Source organism: Sinocyclocheilus rhinocerous, unplaced genomic scaffold (genome assembly GCF_001515625.1).
Source record: "Sinocyclocheilus rhinocerous isolate Xijiao unplaced genomic scaffold, SAMN03320098_v1.1 scaffold72, whole genome shotgun sequence".
Taxonomy (NCBI): Eukaryota; Metazoa; Chordata; class Actinopteri; order Cypriniformes; family Cyprinidae; genus Sinocyclocheilus; species Sinocyclocheilus rhinocerous.
In genome coordinates this window covers 598,154-613,711 of record NW_015628351.1, presented here as the reverse complement: position 1 = coordinate 613,711, position 15,558 = coordinate 598,154, and the positions used below count along the sequence as shown (strand labels likewise).

Below are 15,558 nucleotides of genomic sequence, written 5' to 3'. Positions count from 1 at the left end.
GGATAGCTATGCTCTTTTGTAAGCATAGCTATCCAGTGCGTTGTGATTGGCCGAATACCTCAAGTGTGTGATGGAAATTTTACGCCCCTTACCATATGATGCCGTGTCCCGGTGCGACGAGACAAAACCAATATATTATTAGCAGCATGAATGAAAGCATAAATTAAATACATAAGATGATGAAATACAGATGAACACTGATTCACTATCATTATACAAAATAAGAAATGAATGCATAAATGATAAAATGATACTCACAAAGCATTAGAGGAAGTAGACTGGGGTCCATACTGATCTATTAATGACACATTGTCAAACACGCAGGCTGTTTTATAGACTCAACACTTCCTGTGCAAACACATACGGAAGAAAATGACTCCCACGTAAATTGTGTCATCCTGTCTATTGTGATTTTTATTTATTTTTTTGGATAATATGGAAGATTCTTTATTAAGCCATTTAATTTAGCTTCATTTCTTACATAATTTAAGGGGCCATATGATGCTGCTAAAATGAACATTATTTTGTTTATTTGGTGTAATGAAATGTGTTTATGTGGTTTAAGGTTCAAAAAACACATTATTTTCCACATACTGTACATTATTGTTTCTCCTCTATGCCCCGCCTTTTTGAAACACGTCGATTTTTACAAAGCTCATCAGTCTGAAAAGCGAGGTGTGCTGTGATTGGCCAGCTATCCAGTGCGTTGTGATTGGCCGAATACCTCAAGAAAAATGGTATATAGTGGAAAAACAAAATTTATTTCATTTTTGCAATAGCTTCCATGTATGTTATTTGCAATATGTTTAACAATATATGCAATTTTACATTTGCATGGTGTATATTTGGCCATAGGTGTGTGTGTGTGTATGTGTGTGTGTGTGGGTCAGGCTGCTCTCTTGCAGCTGTGTTGAGGGTCCATTCTGAGCTGTGGTTTCCTCTCCAGCACAATGGAGGCTCTATGAGTGTGTGTTGTTTTAGAGCGAGGGCCTCTCCCCCCTGAGCCCTTTGTGCTCGTTTCTTTTACTATAGAGCATGCAGGAACTGCTGTAAGAGTTCTTACTTGCAGATAAATGCCATTTCAGCACACGTCTGAAAATAAATGTTGTTTCATCTTCATCAATATCACGCCACTTGTGATAATGAAACGTATGTAAACCAGAGCATCATCTTTCTGGGCTCCTTTTCTTAGGCTCACATTCATAAAAAGTGTACTCCCGTTGTTCCATGTATTTTAAGGTTGGCAGGACTGAGTGGGTGGTGACTCTGTGCTAGAACTCACCATTATTATTATCTCAGGGAGAATTTACTCACCACACCATCATGACACGGGCGGTGGCCCTGGTGGCCTCCTTAGCTAGACATTGTGTTTAACTTTCTTCAGGATTCTGCAAAGCGAGTTCCACTATTCCATACTGGCAACATATGGAGCCTCTATGGCTTTTTCATGGATAGACCCCCTACTGCTGCATGTTAAGTAATGTGACACAACATATAGGTGCTTTTTTCTTTGAGATTATTAATGCACTACAAATAAATAAATAAATAAATATTTTGTAAAAATACTTAAAATGAGATTGAGAGAGCAAAATTGCACAACTATACATTGATTTAATTATTTTTCTTACCCCACTGGCAGTTTTTTTTTTTTTTTGGGTTTTGTAAGCATAGGCCACAAAATAATCACAAAATTTAGTTAGCTTTAGGCTTTGAACAAGAATATAAAAAATTATATATTTTTGTAACCCTAATACTTGTCTTTACTGTTACTTTTTTATCAATTTAATGCTCAGTAAAAGTACTCATTTATTTTTTAAATTGTACTTCACTCAGACTTTTGAATGGAAATGTAATAGTTTCCATAAAAATATTAGGCAGCAAAAACTGTTTTCAGCAATGATAATAATAAGAAATGTTTCTTGAACCGCAAATCTGCATGATTTCTAAAGGATCATGTGACATCGAAGACTGGAGTAATTACTGCTGAAAATTCAGCTTTGTCATTACAGGAATAAATTACATTTTAAAATATATTCAAATGGAAATCGGTTTCTTTAATTTGTAATTATATTGCATAGTATTACTATGTTTACTGTACTTGATGAATGAATGAATGAATGGTTGAACATACATTAAAATTCTTAATTATTCCTGATTTTAGCAAATGGCTGCAATATAACAAAGAGTGAAAAATTTAAGGGGGTCTGAATACTTTCCGTACCCACTGTATACACGAGTAGCAGTGAGATATGGCTGTATATTGGCATTGCTGTGATAAAAGTTGCAAGGCAATTCAGTCGAAAGTACAAAGGTAGCGCTCTGACAAACAGCAATAAATTTACATAAAATATAATGTGATGAGATTTTGCCCTCAGCCAAAACTATTTGCTCAGGAACAAACAATAGATTAATGAGCTCACACCCCTGAAAACATCAAAGCAAATTTTCAAATAGATGTTATCTTTATTAACAAACCACATATTTGAAGTCTAAACAAGTACGTTCTCACCTAAAAAAAACTCTTAAAACTACATTCTGTGACACAAAATAATTTATATTGTTTATAAAATTATAGTGGATTTGGGCAACCGCCATGACACTCGCTGTGAGTTCTGTTAACACTAGAATATCGCACACCTCTAAACCAATCAGATTGAAGGACGAGAAAGAACTGTTTTATAATATATATATATATACACACACGCATACATATATATATATATATAGTGCCAATGACATAAGTTTAGTTTGCTAACATATGTGTACAAGAGTGTGTGCAGTTGTAAATGTTTGGATGTCAAAATGAAGCTGTCTCCTGTGCTCTCATTCCTGTTGTACTCTGTATATCCGTTATGATCCTGTTCCTTTCCATCTCCTGTGTGGCCAACCGAAGACACAAACAGGACATCCTCAGTGTCAGCCAGAACATCTGATTCACTATAAATTATATTTGTGGAATGTTTATATTTATAGCACCATACATGCTCAGTTCTGACTTCAACGAGTCTACTGATTCACATGGTTAGAATTAATCCTGCTCATATTTAATAACTGAGATGTGTTTGATGATGACACCATTTGAGAGCATTTAAGTACTTAATGTGCCGCAGATCCTGTCACAGAAAGTAGAAAGGGAATCTGCGACGTCACATCTGGAAGCCTCATCATGATCTTCAGTAGTTCCTGAAATCACGTCTCATGACAGGGAACAATTCTAAGTAACCGCATCATTGAAGACAATAATTTGTAAATGAGAACTCACTTTCACACAGAATGCTCAAACCAAAACTGGAAGTGGACATTTTTGTGGTTATAAGATAAGAATGGTCAGGCTGTCCTTTAGGGATGCACCGATACCATTTTTTTCAGAACAGATCTGATCCGATACCAAAAAATTCTGAGTACCGGCCGATACCGATCCTATACCAGCACTGTTTTTTTTAATAAATGTAGAATTTCTATTCCTCAGTGTGGTCTACTAAATATAGGCAACTTCATTTAAAGAAAAATAACAAATTAAAAATTATATAATCATAATATATGACAAAAAATACTATTATAAACTAGGTTAGTGGATAATTCAGCAGCAAAAGTTATTCTAGAAAAATCACAAGTGCACAATAATTTTATAAAATCTAAACATTTAGTGAAATAATATTATTTAGTGGGGAACAAATATAAGTGTGTAGGACTAAATATGGTAAATGTTACGTTGCTCTTTGTATTGTAAAATAGGCTACATTCATGAAAAAAAAGTAAATATATTTATATATACAGTATATAAAATATACTATAAATTAAAATAAATTTCTTTTAAATGTATAGCACAGTAATGGAGGCAGCAACATAGTATAGGACAGAACAAGAAAGGCTATTAATAATCTTTCATTGCGCAAAAGTATTATAATACGAAAGGCTCAATGCAGAGCGGCACAAAGCTCTTATGCGCATCCCGTGCGCAGAATGATGCGCTTGAAGCAACACAGTCACAGCGCGCAGCGCGCCGCATAGAAGAGTTCAAAGCACAATTTCACAAAGGGAAGACTTACTGATGCGTAGTATATTATATCTGTGCGATAGTTTATTAATCTCAGTTATTGTGCGCTCTCCGAGAGAGTTTTATTGTTTTGACTGTCGTAACTCATTACGTCAAAACTTCATTTGTAAGTCGCTTTGGATAAAAGCGTCTGCTAAATGACTAAATGTAAATGTAACTGAACACGACATGCAATTTGAATGCTGAATAGAGGATGACAGACAGCTGCAGCGTAGAGAAGAGTTTACCTGAACTTGAATTTAATTATTTAAATCTGTACCTCATATTAAACTATGGAACGTCTTCAGAACACTTGGAATATAGTGTACGAGAACTTTATGGTGCTTTATGATGTTTTTTTTTTGCCTTCGTGGGGCTTAAAGGCACAATATGTAATTTTCGCCACTAGAGGGCGCGTATTCAAAATAAACAAATAGACAAAGCGTGTCACTAGTTAAAATTGCTTATTTCTCTGGATTTAAACATTCTTCGAAACATTTAAGATAATGTAAGTACACAAGTCAGCAAAATATAGTAATAGTATAGCAGAAGTGGGTAACCATACTTGGCCACATGTCACGTCACTTTCACTTTTCACTTTCAGAATATCGGATTTGGATCGGTCTCGTCTGACCGATATCCGATCCGGTGTTCTGTCGATTTGTGCAACCCTGTCAGATTTTGCTACCTCCCATTAAAACAGTGTGTAGTACAATTCGACAACGAAAAATGCTGCCTGTAAAATTATGATTTATTAACGTCTACACCTACCCCAACCCTAAACCTACCCTTACAGTTATCCAAATACAGTAATTATGTGTCAAATTCACGGTTGTGGCTAGAAGGGATACAGCTACAGGAAACCAACAATAAATAATTTTTTCTACCTATTAGATTGTGTTTTATTAAAGTCTACACCTACCCCAACCCTAAACCTACCCTTACAGTAATGCAGATATATTAAATATTGTTGCTCAGCGTGAGAAAAAGGACACAATATTGATGTGCGCATGCGCAGTAAACCCTAGTAGGACAATCTGACGGGTAGGATAAAATGTCAGGACACTGGCAGAAAATGCCAGTAGCGGAGCCGATACCGTCACTGAGTATCGGATCTGTGTATCCCTTATGAGCTTCTGTTCTGAACTTTTCTATTTTATAGGGAAATGTTTTTGTGTCTTTGACCTGACTATGATTTGTTGTGGACATCATGTTGAGTTGCTCAGAGCCCCAGGGAATCTCTTGGTGGAGAAAAGCATAGTGCACTAGTATGCGGGAGCCACACCACAGCTGTAGACCATCGAGGTGTTAATGGCCCCATCAATATGATGTTATGGGTCTTTAAAGTGTCTGTGTTTACCAGTTTAACCCTCTGTGTTGATGAGAAATTTGAGTGGGAAGTTTCATATGCAAAGCGTTTTCAGTGTTCTCAATTCTGAAGATCTGAAGGTGCATTACTAGTTTTACTTTCAGTGAGCAAGTTCTTTCACTTCACAGCTGATTACAGTGGTGTGTCCATGGGCATTTAAACAGGCAACAGAATCTGCAGTGAAATTTGAAGATATAGTCATTAGATATCATAATTTTCATGTGTAAATGATTTTAATTTGTTTTTTAATTATAGTTTATAGTATAGTTTTTTATTATATGTATTTTTATTTCATATTATTATTAGCCTTTTATTATTTTTATTGTATTATAGATTTCATTATATATTATTTATGTATTTATTTATTTTAGTTGTATTTATTATTATGTTTTATGTATTATATTTAGCCTAGATCCTGAATGGTTTGGAATGGGGATTGTTTGTGTTTCTTATGTAAACATCTGGTGGGGGATGGTGTGGCAGTTCACTAGTACCTCGACCTCAGCCTCTTTCTGTGTTGTGGTGGATGGGACATTTGTGTTTTGTGGATTTGCTTTGTTGTGATTGCCTGGTTCAGGTTACTGGTTAGGTTTGGGAGATTAGGTGTCAGTGCAATGAATGGAGGGACAGCATTTTCTCACACTCCATTTTGTCTTGCTCATTGCCAGGAGAGTTGCCTGAGAACAGCCCTGACCTCCTGTAGATCTCCACTTTCGTTCCCAGCAATCTTTTGGTTAGAGTAAACTGTTACTTTTAAACTAAATTTAAAGTTGGAAATCCCCCTGGACTTGTGACACCTTTTGCGGCTGAGGTTCCTGTGCTTCTTTCTTGTATTGTACACGTTTCAAGGAATAAGAGGAACAGTAGCTTTGAGAGTTTGTGTTGATGTGGTGTTGTAAGACACGGAAATTCACCCATAAACCCAAGACTTTGTCATTTACATGTGATTGTGATGTCATTGCTTCAGGTCACTTTCTTCATTAAGATTCTGTTAGTCATGGGGGTCCCTGGGTGAGATGAGGGCCTGGATGGAATGTCCCTGTGTCTGTAAAGATTGAATTAGTCTTAGTTTTAGTTTTTTTTCTCTCTCTCTCTCATAATATATTCAAAGATACCAAGACCTTGCCTTGACATTTCATAAGATAAACATCCCAACAGACCTCAGACCAGCAATGAGGGAAGTGTACAGGTTTTGGTCACATCCTTGGGGGTGGAAAGAGTATCATGACTTATTGAATTAGTTCTTCAGAGGTTTACATTGAGCCCTATCCAGATGACTTTGGCCTGTGCAGCACAAACGGGTCTCACTCAGTAGGGTTTGGTTTTCCGATTTGTTGTACAGAAGTTATAGTTGAGAAAAAGTGCAAGTATTTTATTGTCTTGACCAGTCTTCATGTAATATTCAAATTCCTTGTGTTTAATGCAGTGAAGCAGGGCTTTTTTTAGCAAGGAAAAAATGGTTGGAGAGTTTTAACATTTTACTGTTTTAATATTGACTGTACAGGGTTCAACACACTTTTCCCCAAAAATATTTGGAAGAATGAAAGGAAAAAAGCTTCAGCAGGCCGGTGTGACGTTCAGTAAGAGCTATTGTTTCCCATTCAAACTTACAGTCCACTATATCTGGCAGGGTTCGTGTGCATTCCTCAGGTCCTACCTACGTTGACGCTCGGCACCTGGGGACCTATTAGGTAGAGCTCAGTAGCTGAAAGGGGGAGACGGTGTGTGTCTGGTGCTCCGCTCCGGTCTAGTCGACTATTCTGACATATGCTAGATCCATTGAAAGGATACGAGATCCCAGACTTCCCCCTCATTCTTCCTGCACTACAGTAGGCTGCCGTTTAAACTTATAAAATGGAGTCAGGGTGTAAACTCTACCTGTTGACTTTGTAGTCAGAGCCGTTTAGATCAGTTTGTAAACCACTCTCATTGGCTTTAGGGTTTAAATTATAGTAAGCTTGTAGATTTAAGTGGGCTTTGGAGGAGTTTACGTTGGATGTCTCCCAGAGTCTAGTCTCAGGCATGGGAGCAGACGCTCAGAGCTGTGCATGGGCGAAAAACATATTTGCATTGTTTGTGTTTATAAATGCAGCTAAGAATTTTTGCTCACATGAACTCCCACTGCCCTCAGAGCAGACGGAGAACCAGCCAAATAAGGCTGTAAAAGTGTGTGGCCCTCTTTTAAACATGCCATAGCTGTCCCCCTGGTGAAGACTAATATTTGACCACATCAGTATGGGCAAGAAGAGGCTTTTTGATGCTGCTTTGTGATGTTCGCCCATGAGCAGTGTCTTTTGTTTGTTTCATAAATTCGACATGAAATAACAAAAATGACCCTATTTACTTTATTAATACATGTTCCTGGTCTTATTGTGAACGATTTATCAGTGCATGCTATTATAAAGTAAAAAAATGTCTGTCTTCATAAAAATTTATGAAAATATTTCACTTGAATATTGTAAATATTGTAATTAAATAATTTAGTATTTATTATTATTATTATTATTATTATTATTTAAATAAATAAATGAATAAATAATATTGTTTCACTCAGAAAAAGTACATATTTACATCATATTACAGAAATAAAAAATGGCGCATATTTCATGTTGACTGAAGAGTTTATATTGGTATTTCTGGCTGTGTTACAAGTCATAAACTGGAGGCCACTTTTCCACATGAGAAAGCACAGATTGGGTTGCTTTTCTTTTGCTTTTCTCTGTGTGTTGTCTTCCTATCTGACCTGTGCTCTCTGTCACGTGTGATGTTTTGTGAGGAGGGCTGTGCGTGACTGGGGTCTGTTCTCCCCTTCTCTTCTCTGTCTCTTGAGCTCTTCACTTCTCTTCATTCTCTGTAATCTAATACCCGACAACAAATCAAGCTGTTCTCTTAAGACACATCTTTCTCTCCCCTTTTGCCTGTCCCGCTCCCTCTTCAGCCAAACATCCCAATTTCTATAGGTAATTTTCCCAACTCCCCCTGTAATTTGTAGCAATCTTTGCTCACTTTCATTGTAAGTACAGTGGGGAAAATATTTATTTGATCCCCTGCTGATTTTGTAAGTTTGCCCACTTACAAATAAATGAAGGGTCTGTAATTTTTATGGTAGGTTTATTTTAACGGATAGAGACAGAATATCAACCAAAAAATCCAGAAAAAAACACATTATATAAAGGTTATAAATTGATTTGCATTTCAGTGAGTAGGAGTGGCTCAAGAAGAAGCACATTGAGGTCATGGAGTGGCCTAGCCAGTCTCCAGACCTCAATCCTATAGAAAATCTGTGGAGGGAGCTGAAACTTCAAGTTGCCAAACGACAACCAAGAAATCTTACGGATTTAGAGAGGATCTGTAAAGAGGAGTGGATCAAAATCCCTCCTGAGATGTGTGCAAACCTGGTGACCAACTACAAAAAACGTCTTACCTCTGTGCTTGCCAACAGGGGTTTCTTCGCAAAGTACTAAGTCATGTTTTGCTTGGGTTTCAAATACTTATTTCACTCACTGAAATGCAAATCAATTTCTAACCTTTATATAATGTGTTTTTTCTGGATTTTTTGGCTGGTCTGTCTCTATACATTAAAATAAACCTACCATAAAAATTACAGACCCTTCATTTCTTTGTAAGTGGGCAAACTTACAAAATCAGTAGGGGATCAAATAAATATTTTCCCCACTGTAATTCACATGGTTCATCTCGTCATGTGTATCTCCGTTTCCTACTCTTCTGTTCCTCTTTATATTAATTCATTTTGTCTTATTAGAAAATAGTTTTTCCAGTCATACATGCAAAAATGCATGTTCCCAGAAACTAAAATACACTACATTTGAGTCATTTTTTTACTCTAGTATTAAATAGTAAATGTTCCTCAGTTCTTACATTTTTGGATAGCTGTAGTCACCGATAACCACAGTCTATTGTTCAACATAATCATTTGCCAAACAGCTCAACATGCCAGAAAAAGGGCCTGGTTCTTTGTTGTGTCTTCACAGTCACCCTTTCACAAACTATACTGGAATCAAACAGAAGCTCTTTTTGTCCCTGTCGTGGGTAGCGTCACTCTTATTTTGGAAGTAAAGAGCTTTCGGGAGTTGATTTTACGTTTTATTTTCAGACATTGAAAAATGAATGTATATTCATCTCAGATGTAAAATGTGGGCCTCTTTTTAAAGTTGTCATGCCAGTAAAACAAGACTGGACTTATGTGAGAAAGGTCTAATGAGATTTGCAAAATTAGATTAGCAATCGCCAGTCAGCTAAACCTTTTGCTGTAGTGGAGCAGCCAGCAAGGTCTTTTGGAGAAGGTAGAACATCTACTTTATTTTGTTTTGTTTTTGTTGTATTGCATTCATATTTTTGGACATGACCACCTTTTTATATTGTATAATGTTTGCAGACGTTTCATACTGAATGTGTGGGACTTTTTATGCCAAAATGAGATGTTCTTCCTTTCCAGGAATAGACAAAGTGCTTTGATCTCATTGGACCGTGTGCCATCTTAGTGGTTAGGACTGAATTCAGTGTTTTGTTATTTCAGACTGCTGTTTTTAGTGTGGCCTGGAGTGGACAGGCTAGTTTTTCTCCATAAATATCAAAATCTTCATAGTGTTTTCTTTGATCTTACTTCAGTGAGTTTTCGCATTGAAGGTTCCCCCTTTGATTCAAAGATGTTTTTTTGTACTTTTTGTACTCAAGTTTCAGTTGATTGTGGTGGTGTTGCTCCAGAGGTTTAGCTAATAATATCTGTTCAGGAAGCTCTTGGGCCCTAAGAAAACCCCCCAGGGTAAATACTGCACAGCTGAATCAGAAAAGTGAATCTTAAACTTATTTGCTTAGACACTCATTTCTGAAACAGAAAACAAAGAAGCCTAAATCTCAGAGAGCTACTGTAGATCAGATAAAGACTCATCTGAGCTCTTTGCAGCCACTGTTATCAGTGATGTAGCATCAGATCCTGGATCATCATGTGAAAGGAGGACTGGAACCTCACTGTGCTCTAAGTGCCCTAATTACATATCAGACCAACAAATGGTCACTAGGCAGTCCCGGCAACAGACATATGGTCAGATGCAACCTCTGACTCCTATTTTGAAGCTTCCCAGAAGACAGTTTTATTGCTCACAGGTTGCTCTTTCATAGCTCTTTAAGTATTAACTTCGTGCCAGATGTTTCTCCTAAAATTGCTTATGAGAAATAAAAATAAACAAATTAGGCCAGTGACATACTGGCAGTTGACATACAGTATAGGGGTTGACTGATATGTGTTTTTCAGGGCCGATGCCGATACCGATTATTACAGATCAAAATAACCGATATTTTGAACCAATATATTTGTCTGGTGTAAAAATTCTAATTAATGTCAAAATTAAGAATAACAAGAGCTCTGACAAAAACTTTCTGTAAATGCTTTTAAATTATTTTATTGGCAAATCAGTTTTGAAACTGAAAGATAACCATAAAAATGTTTAAAATCGGCACCAATAATCGGCCAGGCCGATAATTGGTTGACCCCTAATACAGTAGAAGAGCGCTCTGAAATTAATGTGGATAACAAAGTCCATATTTGAAAATTGATAAGAAATGTTTGGATTCATATTTAAATCTGACTTTTAATTCCAGACTTTGGTGTATTGGCAAATTTGAGAGTTTGTTGAGATGTCTTCTTTAATATGCATATTTCTCAGAAGGAAATCTGACAATCTCATTGCTGTCTAGAAGAAAAAATTAATATTGAGATTATATTTCTTTCAGATGGGATTTGCTGTTAACATAAAAATGCAGTATAGCTGATATTTCCTCAGAGACTGGATGCTTTCATACTGGCTCAAAATGGATGATGGTATTTTTGTAGACATTACACTCCTTTCTTCTTCAAAAACAATGGATGAGGTTTGTTGTGTGAAATGTTCAGAAGCAGTGAGCTCATCACAAAGAGCTGCCGTTAACGTCATTTATTAAATGCTGCATGCTAACAAGTGTAGGAGGCACCCATTCCATCCTTGACATTTGAGTTGTAGAGAGTATAGAGAGAGAAAGAGAGAGAACTTCAACTGTTGACCAACCCAAAGTCTATAAGCACAGTAAAAGAGAAGGGAATGGAGGGAAAATAGGGTGATAGAAAATATGAAGTAGGATAATTTATAGCCAAATTCATTACTGTTATAAACAGGACACATTCCTTCTGAAACTGTGGACATCTGGAATGCACAATGTCGGTCACAACTGGGGGAAAAAAAAACATTGGAAGGGGAATTGTGGGAGGGAATAGTAATGCTTGAGATCTTCACAGACAGAGCCAAATAACATTCTTCAGGGCCTCTTTTTACACATTGTCATTTCTGCTTAAAAGTTGTTAGCTTTTCAGACATTACAAACCCTAGTCATCATAATTGGGATGTCTTCCAGTCGAATGTGGTTTCAAACAAAACAAATTTACTACATGGTCAGTTGAGTCTGTCTGCTGTTGTATTAAATGCTGAAAGCTGAACTGTCTGGATTTATTAACTCAAAACTTTGTTATACATCAGAATTTCCTGCACTGCTATTTGCTACAGGTAAATCTAAAGCTCCATCGCAAACAAACAGTTGTGGACTTTTGTTCTGAATTAACCCTTCTAAGCTTTAATTTAGTTTAGACTTTTGTCTATGATGAGATAAAAAGACTTTTACTAATGACGAGTGTGTTCAAAACTTTGCCTCATTGCCATTTGGACTTTTGAGTGTTTCGAAACAATTGTTTTGCGAAGGAATTGGTTCAGTTGATTAAAAGTTTAGAAAACAGAATTCACTTATGACCTGATTCTTTTCATGAATCACACAAGTTATCAGTTTGAATTAGTCTGATGAATCCTTCACTGAATGCTGCAAAACTAAGAAAAACTGCAGTGATACATACTGCATTCACCAGCCTTTCCCAGAAATATCACAGAATATGATTCATTTTTGACTTGTGGAAAGCCTTAATCACTTGTGATTAAGGATTTACAGTGGAAATAAAATAAAACGCATTCTTTCAACAAATACAATATTCACTTTCCACAAATCATGGAGTTAATACCACTGGAAATATGTTTTGTTTATAATGACGTGGTCATGTAATTTCACTGAACTGATATGTTGCCTTGGCAGTAGGCTATGAAGCTGTTGGCTTTTGGGGTGGATGATCACTCTAGCGTGGAGTGCAAAGACATGGGTGATTGACAGATGCTTGGGTGGGTGTTGATATGGGTGTGAATGCTACCTTCAGAATAAACACCTCTTCCATCTTCAAAGGGAAACCCACTGAGAGGTCTGTGCCATACTGGGGGAATCTGCTGCTCACTATCAGGAATCATAGCACAGGGTCTCAAGTTAATAAAGAGAGAAACAGGGTTTGATACAGCTCACACCCCACACCTGACTCAGTGTGTGTTCCACTATTAAAGATATTTAGAAGACAAATCACACACCTATCTGTTTGTAGTGCAAACATGGCCTGATATCAGAGAGTAGTCTTGTTACAATGCAGTGCCCTGTCTATTATAAGAGGTGGCAGGAAAAACAATGGTTTATATATCATTTGAACAATAGCATTATTATCATCATCACACTAGTTTATATGGGAATCATGAGAATAATTGTCTTACATTTACACTACCGTTTAAAAGTTTGGGTTCAGTAAGATTTTTTTTTATTTAATTTAAAGAAATTAATATTTTTATTCATTAAAGTGACAATAAAGACATTGTGACAATGTGACAAACTATTTTCATTTCTGGTAAAAGCTGTTCTGATGAACTTTCAGGATATTTGATACCTCAAGTTAACAAGCTTCAGGTGACAGAGTTACATTTAGATGTCAGTGCCATTTAACCAAGTGTGTTATTACTTACGAAAGTTCCTAGAAACAGACTTTAACTAACTTGCAAGTAAGATTCTCTCGCACATTGTGTGCAATGCACAAAATCGAGTTTTTGTGGAAGTGTCTGTGTTTCGTAATTGTGTATTTCTGTAAACTTTAGCACATTAGTCATACTTCAACTAATGCAGTTTGCTTTCTAGCAACACCCCAGTAAACAAATACACACTGCAAACCACTCAGAATACCTTAGCAACTGCCTAGCAGCAACACACTGGCAATAACCCACAATTGTGGCTGTGAGTTTTGCAAAGGCAGTTTCCTTCAGAAAATATACAAATATAGTTTGAAATGGAGAATTTTTGTTTGAAATCATATTCAGTCATCAAGCAAAGATTTGCTTGATGACTGAAGAGAAATATGATTTCAAACAGGATATAAGAAGTCAGTACAGGACGTGAGGTCATAGGCTGCAGGGTTTCTCGTGTCAGACAAGAAACCGCTGTGACTCAAAGAAAACGAGCACAGACACGTCTCTGCAAGGTCGTTGCCATGAATACATGGAGGAATACATGACTTCCTGTGTGTTCTGATGCGAAAGCGCTCTCTTGTTTTTCAGAACTCTATGAACCTGCCCCCAGATAAAGCACGTCTCCTCCGGCAGTATGATAATGAGAAGAAGTGGGACCTCATCTGTGACCAGGTACAGCCTCCACATTCACCCACTATTATGTCACACCCTTGCCTCTGTAAGGCAGTCCAGAAGAAAACCCCTCCAAGAATGGTGTTGTTGACATGACATTTAAAAAATATATTATTACAGTAATTATTATTAAAAAGTTAAAGGGATAATTCACCCAAAAATGAAAATTCTGTCATTAATTACTCACCCTCATGTTGTTCCAAACCCGTAAGACCTTTGTTCATCTTCGTAACACAAATTAAGATATTTTTGATGAAATCCGAGAGCTTTCTGACCCTGCATAGACAGCAACGCAACTGACACGTTCAAGGCCCAGAAAGGTAAGGACATCATTAAAATAGTCCATGTGTCATCAGTGGTTCAAACTTAATTCTATGAAGTTACGAGAATAATTTTTTTGCGCTACGAAAACAAAAATAACGACTTTATTCAACAATTTCTTCTCTCCATGTCAGTTTTTGACGCACGTTTGCGAGAGTACCATAACGCATTAATTAATGACAGAATTTTAATTTTTGGGTTGACTGTCGCTTTAAGAGGAAGTTTTTGCTTGGCAGTTATTGAAACACAGTTTTTTCATATTTGAATGATTTATCACACAGACTTCACACTTCACACAGACTTATCACACTTCTGTGGAGCTTTCTAGTAGTTGTGTGGACCACTTTTATGATAATTTTATAGTGATTTTATCCTCAGTCCCCATTCATTTTAATTGCATTAAAATAGCGACCTGTGCAGTCTTCAGAATTTCTCCTTCTGACTTCATGATTTCATACAGGTTTAGAATAATATGAGAGTGAGTAAATGATGACAGATTTTCATTTTTAGAGGAACTGTCCCTTTAAGTAAACTGACATCTTGTTAAATACAGGGTCTTGCTGAAAAAAATGTATCCGTGCAGTAAATGATGATGTTAAGTGCTACATTTCGTGCATGTTTTGTAAAACTATTTATAAATGTCTAGTTGTGCATTTTGACAAATCTGTGCTGCTGAAAAAGGGAGTTCATAGTTACAACAAAAAATAGTTTAAGAATAATGTCAGTTTTTTTTAAACAAACAGCATGAAATGATTAAGAATATGTGTATGTGTTAGTTAAAACAGAACATTCATCTTTTGGTGGCGACGTTTGATGTTTTTTGCCTGTGTATAACTGTCTCCCCATCTTTTCTGTGTTAGGAGCGTTTCCAAGTGAAGAATCCTCCACATACATACATCCAGAAACTACGTGGATATTTAGACCCAAAAGTCACACGCAAGGTCAGCATCATTCGCAAGATTGTGTAACCAATGTCTGTTTCTCACCTGGTTGCATGTGAACATGACTTGCAGCAGTTAAAGAGGTTGTATTATTAGAAATAAAAAAATTTCACCAACTTCGCTAAAAAAATAGCCTGTTTAATTCCAAAATTATGTTTATTTATGAATCCTTATTGTTTTGCACAAAAAAACCTGAGTAGAACTATAATTATACCCCTGGAAAAAAATATATATATAAAAAAAGCAAAAAATAAATAAATAAACACTATCTTTCAAAAGTTTGCGGGCAGTAAGATTATTTTATTCAGCAAGGATGCATTAAATTGATCAAAACTGAAAGTAAAGACATTT

General features: G+C 36.4%; 1 protein-coding gene across 4 annotated transcripts in view; it reads left to right on the top strand.

Annotated features, from left to right (window-relative positions):
- LOC107737516 (formin-like protein 3) overlaps positions 1 to 15,558 on the top strand; it is a 42,717-nt gene that overhangs the window by 5,360 nt on the left and 21,799 nt on the right. For all 4 annotated transcript variants that reach the window (XM_016549011.1, XM_016549010.1, XM_016549012.1 and 1 more), the window contains exons 2-3: positions 13,862 to 13,945; positions 15,127 to 15,207. In XM_016549011.1, coding sequence (XP_016404497.1) covers positions 13,862 to 13,945; positions 15,127 to 15,207 — 165 coding nt within the window. The remainder of the gene's footprint in view (positions 1 to 13,861; positions 13,946 to 15,126; positions 15,208 to 15,558) is intronic.